Genomic DNA, 14861 nt, shown 5'->3' with positions numbered 1-14861 from the left:
TAATAAACTGAATGTTTGGATTCCTCAATAATTGTTTACGTTTCATCACGAAGCCTGTTCACTGTACGATATAATGGAACTTGATCACTTGAAGCTCAGTCTTACTGGTCTTGATCAAATCAGACTAAGAAGACCTTAGAAATGAGCTATCATTTTGCCACAGAGAAGCTTATAAGTAATACACTCTTCTCTCAGTGCAGTGTATGTTTCCACAAATCTAAGAATTGCCCTATAAACACAGCAGGATTTTGAGAGCTTGAAAATTTTCCATTATTCTGGAAATCAATTTCTAAAATGCCTTAATAGGTTTATGTAGTTTAGTAAATTTTGTCTTTTAATTTTTGTAAGCATTGAAGTTGATTAGAGAGGAAGGCACTTTTTTTGGGCAAGAATTATCTTAATAAACACAAAAGATTGTTGTGGTTTTGGTAGTGGTATGGTTATGGAGCCATAAGTTATAATAGTGCTGCCTGGAGGCTGAGGAGAGACTGGTGGAATTAAATCTGAGGTGCCTCTGTTGCAGTGGTCAGGCAGCCCAAGTCATTTAACTGATCTAATTTCCCAGCAGTAGATTATGTGGCATTTTATTGCTCAGGCAATAACTAGTTTAATGGTGGTAGTATCAAATTTTGAAGTGTTAATTTTGTCTTAAAATCTTTCAGCAAGTGAAATGCAGCCAGTTTTATCACCATATCCACCAGCAGGCATAGATAATTATTTTAACAATGCTGATATTTGAATTTTGCAGTGTATTAAGGAATATAGTCTAGTTAACTAATCTTTGGTTTCAGTATATCTAAAGAATACAGTGAGAGGCTAATTTCTGCTCAAGTGGTACCACTTAAAGGCATGTATTCTTTTAGTACGTAAAATGAAATAGTATCTTGAGTTTAAATAGAATGCATTTAGGCATCGTAGAGACCTGAAATAGTTTTCTTCCACTACATTACTGAAATCAATGGAGCAGCGTTTCTCATTCAGAAATGTGCACACTAATATTTAGTTTTACTTCCATGTGGATAATATTAAGCACTTACTTGGCAGTTTTCTGAAAGTTGTATCAACTGCAGTGATACTATTCAGGATGGCGAGATATTGCCTCGAAAACGTATATGTGTGGGCTTGCATAGATTACTATGTTTCGTAGTTAATCTTCTGTCTTTTGCGGTGCTCATGATGTGTGGGGTGCACGGAAGGCATTGCTGTAGTCTGTCATTTTGGTTTTCTTCTGTAGTCATTTTATTATTTTACTGTATTGGTTATGAAGATACTATTATCTATTTGTAAATTGCTACTTTGTATTTTATGCATGCTCTGTAACTTGATTTTTTTTTTTCCAGTTATTGATTTGGAATATATTCACGTTCTAATAAACAGTTATAGGGGGACTATTCCTTATGTTGTCAGATTATATTTTTCCTTTGAGTGCTTTGGATTATAGCCATGGAATACTTGATTCTGATCTGTAAGAGCATAGTTCTTGCATTACTGAGTAAATATTGAATTGGGGGCATCAGTGTGTGAATTCAGCTTTGATTTTAGACCTGCAGTTCAATTATGCTTTTCTTGGAAAAAGTAGTACCAAAAACATTAGGGAAGTAGTCTTTGTGCTTTCATACCTAACAGTGTCACCAGATCCAAGTAAAGGCTCCATTCCATCATCCCTTTTTTACTCAAAATTGTTAGTAAGTTTTTTACAAAATTATTTAAGAAAAAAGAGAAACTAGGTAGAATTGAAAATGAATGAAATAACTTGGAATTTTTACCAAGTGTAGACTTAAATGTTGCCTTGGGCATGTTTGGTTCTTGGCAGAATCCCTAGAAACATTAGGTATTAGAAAATGACTGATTGCATTTCAACAGTTATCTTCATTTTGAGTAATATCTCCAGAGACAAATTGTCTCAAGTAAGAAACATTAAGTTTTTAAATATTATGACAATCCAGGGCTCAAGGCAGTTTACAGGTATTTTGCTGCTTGACCATGATTTTCATTTATTTTAACTTTAGTGTTTTTTTTTTTAACTTGTTATATTCTCCAGAAAAGTCCATTAGCCATCGTGCCTTGATTTATGCTTGTATATCATTGTTCTCAAGTGCTATCTATGATTTCTCTCAAATAGTAGTCGTCACTATGTAAGATGTTAAATAAAAATTATAGGTGGCCATTGTTTCGGACTAAGTTTCTACACTAGGCCCCAACAGACCAGATTAAAAATCAAAATGGAGTTACTCTCCAAACCCAAACTAAGTTGTTGTCTGTGACCTGAAAAATCAGGAGAAAGTTGAGAAATCAGGAAGAGATAGCAGCCAATTTGCCAAACAGGCCAGTTTAAATCTTCAATAGGCATAATAATGAAGTTCCCTCTGCTTTAATCCTTACACAGAAAGTGTAGCCTGAAGTAATCTAGGTTAAATAATCAGTTATTTTTCTATTGGTCTGTTTCCTTGTCCTCACCTTACAAGGAAGAGAACTTTTTTTTTTTTTTAAAGATGACCGGTAAGGGGATCTTAACCCTTGACTTGGTGTTGTGAGCACCACGCTCAGCCAGTGAGCGAACCGGCCATCCGTATATGGGATCCGAACCCGGGGCCTTGGTGTTCTCAGCACCGCACTCTCCCGAGTGAGCCACGGGCCGGCCCGGAAGAGAACTTTTAGATGACCAATCCACTTTTGTTCTTTGTTTCTGCTTTCTTGAGCCCTTTTTCTATCTATAAAGTCAATCTCTTTTGCTCAGCTCATTGGAACACTTAATACTGTTTTATGGAACGAAGCCTGATTCTAAAATTGCAGTAAAGCCAGTTGAGACTTTAGACTAAATTTGTTGTAATTTTGCCCTTGACAAAGGTTAAGTTATCATTAGCCACTGCATTGAGGATAGTAATTTGCAATTCTAAGAAGAGGTACGAGCCATTGATTTACACCAGAGATCTTTTTAAGTTCTGAAGGGCTCTGCAGAAAAGTTAGACTCCTTGAGTTTGGGTTGCCCATTTAGCTAGTCAAATTTATTTCATCACTGGGAGAATGAACATCTTAATTTTGTGTTTGCTGACTTGTATTTACAAAACACAAATGCTTTCATTGGTTTGAACTATTGTGATAATCTCTTCCATTTACCTTACAGAGAAAAAGCTGTACTACTTAGACAGTTTTGGCCAACATCAGAAGCAGAATTCAAAGGCTGGGTGGATAATTAAAAACTTACACCAACCTGTTAGGTTTCAGTTTGTGGAGATTTTATTTAAACATGAGAAATATGGAAATTGATTATCTTTGATGTCTCACAAGTATCATAAGCCTGGGAAAAAAATCAAAACAATTTACATTTTGTACAGCAGATTACATATGATGTCTATTTGCTGTGTTGAAAAAAAAAATGAATAAAGATCATGAAAGGACCTCCTTCCACCACATCATTTAATGGGTTAGCAGAACAATCAGATAGGGAGCTATAATACCAATGCCAAAGAGAAGAGAGCTGATTTTTCCTCTCTTGGTTGGGGCAGTGCTAGTTCCACACCACCTTCTGGGATTTGACAGGTGAGTTTTCCCACTTACCTATACAATGTGCCAAATAAACTGGACTTGTCATTCTAATGTTTTAAAGAATGGTTGTGTTCTCTCAAACCGTAGGAGGCTGATGGTAACAATAAAGTGATATAAAATGCTACTGTCATTACAGCTTATGTAAAGGAGACCATTAGACTGAGAAACAGTTTTAATTGAGGATGTCCATTTTTTTGAAAATTGAATTGAAGGATAAAGAATATTTGAAAGGACATTGTATACTAGGCATATATTAGAAAATATGTTAAACTATGTGAGTTAAAAGATTGAAAGTGGCAAGCATGATAGAGCACTGGACTGGGTGACAAAGGCAGATACTAGTAACATCTCTCCTGGTCATTACATCTCTGTACCTCACATTCTTCCAATTAATGAGGGGTCTGGATTTGATAATTTCTGGGGTTCATCCCATCTCTTAACTCTGCAATTTTCTGAGTGAACTCTCTTTAGGTACTAAAGCCAAATTGTACACATTCTAAATCATGTTTAAATTTAACATAAGTAAAAATCAGGTATACATTCTGCAAGATGTTTTTGGTCTTATCACAATAACTTGATTAAAATGCTGTTTATTTCAATGTTAACTCTATTAAATAAGATGAAAGCTTGCAGAACATTTGCAAAAGTCAATTTCAACAATATGCATCAAAATACCATACGTGTTAAGGGGAGAAGGAGCACCTGATGGCTGCTGTGTCAACTGTAAATTGAGAACTGCTTGTTTTGTGGCTTTGCTGTTTTAAAAAATTCTGCTGGCTTTTAATATGTATTTTAAAATACATTCCTGTCTGGGAGAGAACTTTTAAAAACATTTTGTATTTAATTTTTTAAAAATCACCTCTTTAAGAGGAATCTACAGGAAGGTAGATCAATCCACAGAGCTAACTATCCAGTAGAACCAGTGACTAAATCCAAGTGTGTAGGTTTATGTGTGCACACACATGATATAAATGGCATTTTTTAAATTTGTTAATGTACTAATTTAATCAGTGATAGTCTAAAGGTTATTTGAATTCATTTCTTTAACATTTATTAAGCATAGGATTGATAGTTCATGACACAGGTGTGAATACAAAATGTCATGTATATTGGCTGTTAACTACTCTGTCACCAGTACCAGTGATTGTATGAAAATTAGTGGCCAACAGGATTCTTTCCTATGTTTGTTTGAGTCAGTAGAAGTTAGTTAACCTTTCCCCAAACCATGAAATCTCAGATCCTGTTACTCCTGTCCCAGTGAGTAAATGTACTATTTTACTGTACACCTTTATATTGTACACCTGTTTCCTTACTGACTACCTCTAGTCTCTCTTAGCATACCATTTTCTCTGATATCTCTAGGGGAGTGATATGGTGTCTCGTCATATTTTTAAGAAGTTTCTGACCATTGTACTAGCCTCCATGCTATAGCCTTTCATCATATGGGCCCAAGAATGTAGAAGAATATCATGCCTAAAACAGGACAGTCTGGGAAATCCCAGGAAGCAACACTATTTCTATAGGCTATCTTTGATGTGAAACCAACTCTGGAAGAGGCAGTTAGGGTGTTCAGTTACTAGTTTTGGTTTACATTAAAGTGGATGCTTAAATAATAGAACTTTGTAAGACCTCAGGTCACCATGCTTTCTCTTACCCCAAGGCTCTGTAGAGCCATCTGCTTGGTTAGACAATGGCTTGGGAGGCAAAAGCTGGCATGAGGAGGGAATCTGACAACTGAAGCTAAAGACCAGAGCTTCCTCCTTCTGTGGGTTTGTATTGGACTACTGCTCAGAGTCCTTCTAGCTCTGTAAGTCAGGGAAGAAAATACATATTCAGCATCCCACTAATCACCACGGCCCTCCATTTAATCCCTGCCCTTTTGTAATTTGCTAAATTGTAATATCCACAAGGGCAGGGAATATGCTTTGTTCATGTTTACATTTCTAATATTATCCCCCCCACAACCCCACGTCAAAACAATTAGGGAGGGCCATTTAAAAGAGTGAGGGGTTCATTCTGGTATAGCTTGGGGAATTATAGTCTGATCATTACCATTCAGGTTTTAAAATTTTTTTAATTAAAAATTATTATATAGAATTATATACTGTGATTATGTAAATATATATTTATAATATAAAATATATAATTATTATACAAAGGTATAAGTAAGAGTATAATGAACCATGTATCTATCCATCCATGCCTTGAAAGATTTTACATCTCTTGTCGGCCTCATACTCACTTGGGCTCTTCTGTCTTCTCTCTGGACAGATGAATGGCTAATAGCATATATTTTTGTTTTTTCTTTTGCGCCTGGCCAATATAGGAATCGAGCCCTGGATATTCTTATCAGAACCTTGCTCTAACCAACTGAATTCACTGGCCAGTCTCATGCTTAAATCTTCTGTATTGAGTGCACAACCTGCAGCGATTAGCCTTAGGTTATCATTTATGGTATTGGGTAATATTCTGAGACTCATAGGGCAAAATCTTACACTATTCTCAGTAAATACCTTTTTTAGTCTTACAAACTATTGATTATATTTTGTCCTTCACTGAAATGTCAGCCCCTACCCCTTGAGAATTGTCTATTAGTAATCTTTTCTGAATGGGTCTTATTTCTAGCAAAAATGTATTATTCTTGGTTAAACATCTTACTAAATTGGAATAACTTTTGAGTATCACATAAGCCTTGTCAACTGACAAGTTGGAAGGTTTTGGTTTGACTTAAACAGGATTATTTATATACAAACCTTTCAAAGTATGAAGGAGAAATTTTAACTTATTGAATGCACTAAGTAAGCTATGTTTTAGCATCTAAAACATTAGTGCATTACTAATGCACACATTAGTAATGATCTGCATTAGTATGCACATCAATTTATTTTATTACAAAGTTAATTCTGCTGTTGCTTTACCAGTTAAGTCACAAGGTTATGTTTTTTAAAAGGTCCTGAAACAGATACACCCAGAATAGCTGTAGTGGGTAACTTCTACTAGTGGAAGTCTATTCATTGCATTTATATAAATTAGGTACACTGGCCCTTATCCTGTGCCATAGAAGTACCTTTATGCCTCTGGAACTGAGCACAAGCTTATAATAGTTGTCTGAGTCCAAATATTTGTGAAAGCAGAGAAATCGTCTAGTTTTTGTATACTGATGTGCATGAGATTTTAAAATAATTTTTTGGACATGAATAAGAATATGTTGCTCCCATTCATTACTTTGAAGGAAGAAACTCCCTTGTTAAAAATTTGATACAACCTTTTCACTTTATTTTCAAGCATCTATTAGAATAATTTTCAGTTTTCCAGCTGCTTAAAGTAGCCACACAAAATGCAAGTTAGTTCTACCCTTAAATTTAAGGCGTAGGTTATAGAAACATTTTCAGTTTGCAGCACAACAGTAGGCATTCTTGTTAAATTAGTTTGAGAAATTCATTTTATTTTGTACAAGGTACAGTCCCTCTGCACAGTGAACAAATATATTACAAATCTGTGGTTTATAAAAGTATTGCCATTTCATCGTCTCATTTATGCTATTGTACAATAATTGTGTTTTCTTTATTCATTTGAATTGTATGCACATCAGTTTATTTGACTGAAAGTTTAGTTTCTGAAAAATAATTGAACAGATATTTCTAAGTTGTCAATAAAATGCACAGTGCACATGTTTAGGCTGACCATGAACTGTTTGTGACAGTGCTAGACAGAAATTTCTAAAAGTTGCTCTGTAAGACTGAAATGTCTTTTACCAGTAACTCTGAGATATGTGAAGGCAGCTGTTGTCAGCATAGATTAAACATACTCTCTGCCTTTCCCTTCTCTGTATTGCCTGATTTGAGTTGTATTACATTTTTTAAAAGTCATAGAGTGCTAGAGCCGAAGGGTTGTTAGAGCTCTTTTCCCACTCTCTTCTTCTCCCCCTTTTCAATGCCTGGGGTTAAAAGAGCCCAGAGAGGACCAGAGTAACACCCCAATCTCTTGGCTCAGTGCTCTAGCCATTCCACCTCTTGCTGGATACCTTTGCCCAGAGGATAGTTGGCAAAAGAGAGGTGAAACTTGAAACTTGAGTGATGCTGCTTATTCGCACTTTGCCGGGTGAGCAGTTGCTGTACATGCAGGAATAGGGAAGAAGATAAAACCTGGTATTAAGATGAAGTTTCTCCTTGCTGATCTGACTTTACCATGCTTCTTCATCCTTGCATCACAAAGATAGTTGAGCAGTCACGCCCTGAAATATTGAGGTAAGTCTCTTATCTATATTCTTTCTACATATGTCTGAGAAATATTTACTTGGGTCCACAAAGTAATTTTTTTAGTATTTATATTTTAATAAGGCTTTTTTGGAAAGTAAATTGACTATTGCTGATCACTTGCTCCCATGCACACATGCAGCATTCATGTAAGCATTATATATTTTCCTCTAACAATAAAATTTGCACATGCCTTGACTGAAGTGGGGGGGGGGGTTATTCATTTATTTTCTTGCTTTTGCCTAGTTATTTCCCACACTAATGCGTTCCATGGCAGACTTCCGACTTGTATCAAGGGTTTCAGAACTCCCACACTTCCTGTAGCAGTATTCCAGCTTTGCAGTCATTTAGTTCCTCTTCTGTATACTTTTTAAAAAGTGTTTTTTACTGGCTGGACTGTTACCAGAGAATGAAGTGGTTCAGGGGTGGCCGTTAGATTCCTTGGTTTTCCCTTTTTGCTTTTAATTGTGAGGAGGTCCTCTTTAGGGCTTGGGAGTTGGCTCTGTTTTAACTCATCTGAACCTCAGTTTACCTATGTTCATTAGCAGTGGAAGTGTAGACACTTCTGGATACTGGGATCTGGAGTGGAGCATTAGCTCATTGTAATACATATTTGGCCATCTCAGTAGGTGGTGGATTTAAGGTAGAAGGTAGAAGCACTTCATATCCTCATATGTTGTTTACTATAAAGTTTTTACATCATGTTACAGCAACAGGTTACAATCCATCCTTTCTTTGATCATTTCATTTAGCTACATCAAAAAAACGTAATGTACTTTAAGCAATGTAAACTTGCTGTATCCACATTTGTCTAATTTCTTCTATACTTGTAGGTTCCATTCTACACCAAGCTGAAGATTTATGAAGAACTGCTTGAAAGCAAGTACTCTTCTGAGGCAAGGGATGCCAACCAAATAAATTGGGGAGGCTGAATAGCCATTTTTAGGGTTACTTAAATCTTAGTCTGTGACTTCTTACTTAAAGCATCAACTTAGTGCTATTTCACATGGAATGACTCAGGTGTTGGATGGACTAAGGAGATATGACGAGGCCAGGACTGACTTGCAGTGTCCTTGAACTGGCAAAATTTGATAAAGCTGGCCTAGAAATCATTGTAGACTGAAAGAGATTGCTGTGCTTTGGAAACAACTTTTTTTTTTTTTTTTGGCTTAATGTCACTTATGGGGCAGAAGAGAGAAAAAGATAATTTGTATTTATTAAAGTCTTGTTTTTAAATAGAAGTTGTCAGCATTATACTTCATTATAAACTCTGTAATCTTGGCTACTGTAATTTGATGGAGCAGACATATACGTACAGGTACTTTAGGATTGATATTAAGACAGTTCATGTCTATGCACTATTTATCTTAGGTAATAAAACGGATGTTGATGGTAATAGCAACCAAAAGTACATATACATTTTAGGTGCTTTAAAGTAATCTTCTCCCTTTCCCAGTCCCATTTACCTTCTAGGAAGGTTTGTAAAACCTATTCTATATGCTTTTAGGCATCATGTTTGAGGTAATTAAATACATATACATATTTTGCTATATTTAGCTGGTGTTGATGAGTAGCTATATCTTAAAATGTTTTAAAAATCATTTAATCCAGGGCATTTGGGGCTGAGGGTGGGTGGGTGATAGGATTTGTCTTTGTGAACGGAATTCCTTGAACAATTACCCCAGTCCCACTTGGAAGCTCTTCTTTAGTTCCAGGTGAACGTAACTAATATGCAGCTGGAGTCAGTCTGTACCATTATTTCAAGTCAAGGGATTGTCTTCTTTCAGAGAGTCAGAATATTCAGCAGAGCACACTGCAAGAGAGAAACTTATCCCTCTTAAGACTGCTTGTCCTGGGAGGGCCCATTTGCAGGGCTCTGTCTTAATGGGAGGAGGTCATAATGACCAGGAATATGGCTGTTCCTAGGTAGGTCGTATGGATTCTGGATATAGCTGGAGTTATGACCGCGGCCTTCTTGGACCACAATGACTGTGGGCTCTAAGGAATATAGTGAAAAATGAGTTCAGAGAACAGATTAGCTTTGGTTGCCTTGTTGGGGGGAGGAAGAGAGTTCTATTAACTTGATGGGGAAAGGAGCTAGGGATTTATAAATCTATGGCAAATATATGAGGGTTAGGAATGATGCTTGCTCAAGAGATGGAAAACCTAAGTGAATGTGCTGTCAAAATCCCAACCTCTGGTCAACTCCAAGAGATTTAGAATATCTAGAGGTAAGGGTCTTATCAGTGAGCCCAGGGACACAGGTTAAACAGGGAAAGGGAAGAAGAAGGTGATATAGAAACTTGCAAATGTCAGTTCTGATTGTTTTCTTTTTTAAACTGAGATTTCTGTCAACAATCAGTTGAAGTGTGTGTGTACCCATTCCTCACCCCCAGTATTTCTGCTTCATATCAGTCCTGGTGTTTTCTAAATCAGAGTTGGCTCAAGAATTTGCTTTTCTGCATTAGAGAAGAGGGCAGTCCTGGGAAAGACAGTTCACCTTAAATTCCTTAAAAAGCAACAAAAGAAGGGTTTGTTTTCAAGACAGAGTGAGTGGAGAGGGCTTGTTTTTGCTTCAGACGCTGCACTGTTGCCCTCATTTCACTAAGTTAACTTATTTGAGACACCTACCAACTTCATATATATTTTTATTAGATGTCGACAAAGATGGCACATCTGTGTACGGAGAACCCCTGTGCACAGGCGACTTCATTTCTACATAGCTGTTCTCTGGAAGCTTGCAGGTGAGGATGGGTGGGTCCTTAATTGTGGCATAAGGGTTTTCACTGCTATTCAAGGAACAAGAACTAGAACTGCACACGGATTCTTTCATGTAATCTGCAAAGCAAGAGAGATTTCTTAAGACAAGCAAGGACATAAATCTTCATTTAAATGCCAGAAGCAGACTGTAGTTGTTTATGTGCCTTCAGGATCCTGGGGCTGGAAAACCCTATGATAATCCAAGATTTATTTACTTATTAAATGTGTTGAGGAGTGTTTTCCCAGGTAGGCAGAGTTCTTTTTCCAAAGAAACATATTTTGGAGTATAAAAACATTTTTGGTTTTAGTAGTCAGATATTAATTCAAGATATTCATAATGTAATTTCACATCTCTTACTTAATTTATACAAGATCCTACAAGGATAGTTGTTAGGTTGCATTTTATGGGATGAAGGTCCAGAGAGATGAAGTGAGTGGGCTAAGGTCGTACAGCTACTGAATGGCAGTACCAAGACCTGAATCCATGTGTTAGGACTCCTTGGCCTGTGCATTTTCTGTGATATTCTTCTGAATTCTTTTTGATGACTAAGAAGCTTAGGTTCAGAAGTAGGTATGTGTGTTTTAACACAGATGGCAGCAATTTGGCAAACTTTAGGTGGCAAACTAGTGGCAAAGTCTAGCAGCATCCCCAGTCTCCAGGATCATGATCAGAGTGGGCCAGACTGTTGTAAAAGAGAGGTGTAAAAAGCACCTCTGTCTCAAGCTAGCCTTTGGAAAGTTCCTGTTTTCTGACAAGGCTGCAATGTATCCTCTGTACCCCAATTCTCTTGAATGCTAAGTGAAACCTATTTCAGCAGTATCTTTCTCTGATAATAGAACTCATGCTTCCTCTCCTGCTACCTCTCAGTTGCATCATCCCCAAGACTTGAGGGTACAAAAGGATGCAAACTGATTTCCAAATATGAAACGAGGTAAATAGCTCCACTGGAGGAAGAAAGGTCACTTAGTGACTAGAAGTCACAAAGAAAAGGGACTCCCTCCCTCAACCTTTACACCATTCCCCTTTGGGGAAGATCACTGACTCCTGCAGATCATCCCAAGTGAGGCAGGACTTGCCTAGAAAAAGCAGTAGACTATAGTCTGGCAGCTCTGACTCTTCTTATCTGTGAGGCTCTGCTAGACAGAGTCTAGAAACAAGTAGTGAGGTGCAGGGGCTTGATAGTCAAGAGTGATCTAAGAGGCCTCTCAGCTCTAAATTTATATGAAAGGCAGCAGATGGTGAAATTCTTGGATGATCTTTCAGTAGAACCATCATAATTTACATTTTGGACTGCTGTTTATGCTTTCTGCCTCCAATTTGTGAGATTAATGAAAATGTTAAAAAGTGAAAGTGATAATGTAACTCAGGGGGTGACTAGATGTACCTTGGGCCAGTAAGGGCAGAACATGCCATGTGGCTGAAGTAGCTGAGGTGTGTGCCACCACAAGTAGTCTTTTCTCCTGTAACAGGTAAGTGGTCGAGAGGGGATTACTTTTCTGTTAATGTAGATATCTGTTCTGTTGATGTTTGTTTTAGCAGGTAATATATCTTCAATCTTATACAAAAGTACGTTCACCCATTAGTTCCTTCAAGTGCTGACAATACTCTGTGATATAGGTAGAACAATAATTATTACTCCCCCTCCACTCCTTATTGCTTATGAGAAAATGGTGACTTCCTCAGGGTCACACTGCTTCTCAGCAGCAGAGCAAGCTCTAGAATTTAGCTCACAAGTACAGGCTTTGGTCCTGTCTTAGACGGTGGCCTCTTTATAGCATATGACTCTAGAGAGAAGGAGGAGAAAACATTCTTGCTAGACAAAGCAGTCTCAGCCAGCTCCAGCAAGGACCAAAAGGAGGCTGGGTTTAGCCCAACCTCAACCCCTGGTTGAGGTTCAGAGGTTCACATGGGTAATAGTAGCTGTGGTTCTTGGACCATGACCTGTCCCTGGCCACACAGATTTGCCTCTGAATGTGTACTTTGTTTCTTAGTTCAAGGTAGTGGTGGTAAATCCAAGAACCCCAACGTACCTCATCAGTCCCACTTTGGGTTCTCTGAACTACCTGCGAGGAGTAAGGTAGTATGGCTCAGGGCTTCTTGTTTGGAAGCTGAGGACTAGTGTTACTTAAAGAAGGGCTATCAAAACTGTTTCATTGCATATTTTCTAAAACTTGAGGAATAGGAGTAGTTCTTTTTCTGTAGCACTTAGAGTCTTCATTCCAATTAGGTCATTTAAAACTTGTTACATCTGTGAAGGGGGCAGTGCAGTAAGGACTTCTATTACTACTTTAGGAATGAGAAACTGAAGCACAGAAAGTTTGTTTGTACAATGCCTAATGTCAGTAAATAGTAAGTTAGGACTCAGCCAACTCTTGTCTTCTCTGATATGTTTTTCCTCACCACATCTTTTCCCCAGTGCTCCTGTCCTTACTCTACATGTAAACTATACCTGTAGCAGCAGCTTCACCTTACCAACAAGGAGCATTTTTTATTTACAGGGCACAGCCCTTCTGAGAGGAAAAGGCTAAGTTCTAAGCTTTTTGTGGATATCTTATGACTGATTTCATTATGGCAGTGGGAGAGCCTTGACCCTCTAGCTGAATGTCTAAAAGAGCCTCAGCCAGCCAGTAGTACCCCTCTTCTCATTTTCACCAGAAAAGTCAGGACTTTTCTCAAGTTTTGAGGAATAGTTTGCTGTGGAGCAGGGAATGCACCTAAGTGAATATACATTAGTTGGGGTATGAGGGAAGGGATTAGGTATCTTCCACACAGAGGGCCACAGGTAAAGAGGTAAAGATGGAGAAATGCCTATGTGTGGGTGTTGGGTGATGAGGGGAGGGTGTTGTATTATGGAATAATCTGGATTCCATCTCTACTGGAGGGTGGGGAAGGGCAAGGTAAACTGGAAAACACCACCTCAGGAAGCCACTTCCTTCTCCAGCTGAGTCATCCACCTGCCTGCAAGGAGGAAGGGCAGAGAGAGGGGAAAAATAACCAGCTGCTTTTAGATACTTTCTCAACCTTTCACCACCCCACCCCCACCCCTTTGTCCTTCAGGGCATTTTGCAAACAAAGGGGAAGAATCAACCATGGCTACCCAAACTCTAGGGAGTCACTCCTCCAAGGCCTGTAATTAGCATTAGGATTGAAGGTTTAGTCCTATAATGCCCTGGCATTTGTGCTCATCAAATTCCTATCTCCCCCAAATCACACACCATTAAATACTATTAGAGACAGAAAGGGCTTCTGAAATGAACAAAACTTTTTCATTTTATAAAGAGAACAGCAAATTCAGAGAGAAGTAATGACTTTCCAGGGCCACCTTATGAGTGGGATCTGAACATACCCAGGCCTCTAGGTTTATGCTAACATCCAGTTAAGGCCCAGCTTACTTAACTGTTGGGGAAAACCCAGGCTTTGCACATCCATCTCTTGCTTCTCAGCCTACTACTATTAATAGAAGGCCGACGCCCTTTCTCTTCCCGGTGGTAGATTAACATCTTTCTCTCGACTGAGAGACAGGGACATGGGGAGTGAGGCGGGTCTCAACGTTGGAATAAGAACACTGGCTGCACAGTTTTCAGGAGGTCAGTGGGCTCCTAAGAATGCACGGTTACTGCAAGGAGAGACTTGGAGGTTTGGTGGCAATGATCACACAGATGGGGAAACGGCAGCAAAAGTGGGCTTTTAAGATTCCAGGATCACAAAGGTGACAGACAGTAGTGGGGAAGGTTTCTTCTATAGTACTCTGAAATGCAGAATCATTGTGCTGGGGGAGAAAGGGAAGGGGAGACAGGAAGGTGTTGAGCAGTGTAAGTGGTCTCATTCAACCTCTAGGATGGCAGTGAGTGGCATTCTTCCATAAGTAACAGGAAAGAGCAGGCAGTGGCTGAATTAAATTAAGACTTTTAGGATGTCAGAGCTGGAAAGTTCCTTAGAGATGGTGTTAGTAAGCCCCATCCTTTTATAGAGGAAGAAGCCAAGACCCAGAAAAGAGTGCTGTGACCTAGTCAGTGCCACACAGCAAGAACTGGGGCTAGAACCCATATCTGTCAACTCTCAGACCAGGGTTTTTTTCCCATTGAGTTCAGAGAACACTTACACTTAGTGGTTCTGACTTGGTTTGGCCCAGTAAGTTGTAGGAAATAGTTTCATTGGTGATACTAACTAGTTTATTAAATGTTTATTGGGGTTTAGCCAATTAGTGGGATTTACTCCATGTCTTTGATAAGCATTTCTGTAAAGTTCTGAACTGTGACATTTTATTTTTCTCTTTTTGAATTACCTTGTTCTGATGT

General features: G+C 38.3%; 1 protein-coding gene across 4 annotated transcripts in view; it reads right to left on the bottom strand.

The window, feature by feature from the left end:
- Positions 1 to 9639: 9639 nt before the first annotated feature.
- Positions 9640 to 14861, bottom strand: part of MEGF11 (multiple EGF like domains 11) — a 227730-nt gene continuing 222508 nt past the window's right edge. For 3 of the 4 annotated variants that reach the window (XM_063092192.1, XM_063092190.1, XM_063092191.1), the window contains 2 exons: positions 10434 to 10640; positions 9640 to 9800 (listed from right to left, as the gene is read on the bottom strand). In XM_063092192.1, the coding sequence (XP_062948262.1) occupies positions 9640 to 9800; positions 10434 to 10640 (368 nt within the window). Of the gene's footprint in view, positions 9801 to 10433; positions 10641 to 13479; positions 13522 to 14861 lie in introns of those variants that run through there. The other variant, XM_063092189.1, reaches the window with a different exon arrangement.

Source organism: Cynocephalus volans, chromosome 3 (assembly GCF_027409185.1).
Source record: "Cynocephalus volans isolate mCynVol1 chromosome 3, mCynVol1.pri, whole genome shotgun sequence".
Taxonomy (NCBI): domain Eukaryota; kingdom Metazoa; phylum Chordata; class Mammalia; order Dermoptera; family Cynocephalidae; genus Cynocephalus; species Cynocephalus volans.
Note: the sequence above shows the minus strand (reverse complement) of the source record. Positions and strands in the feature narration are given on the sequence as shown.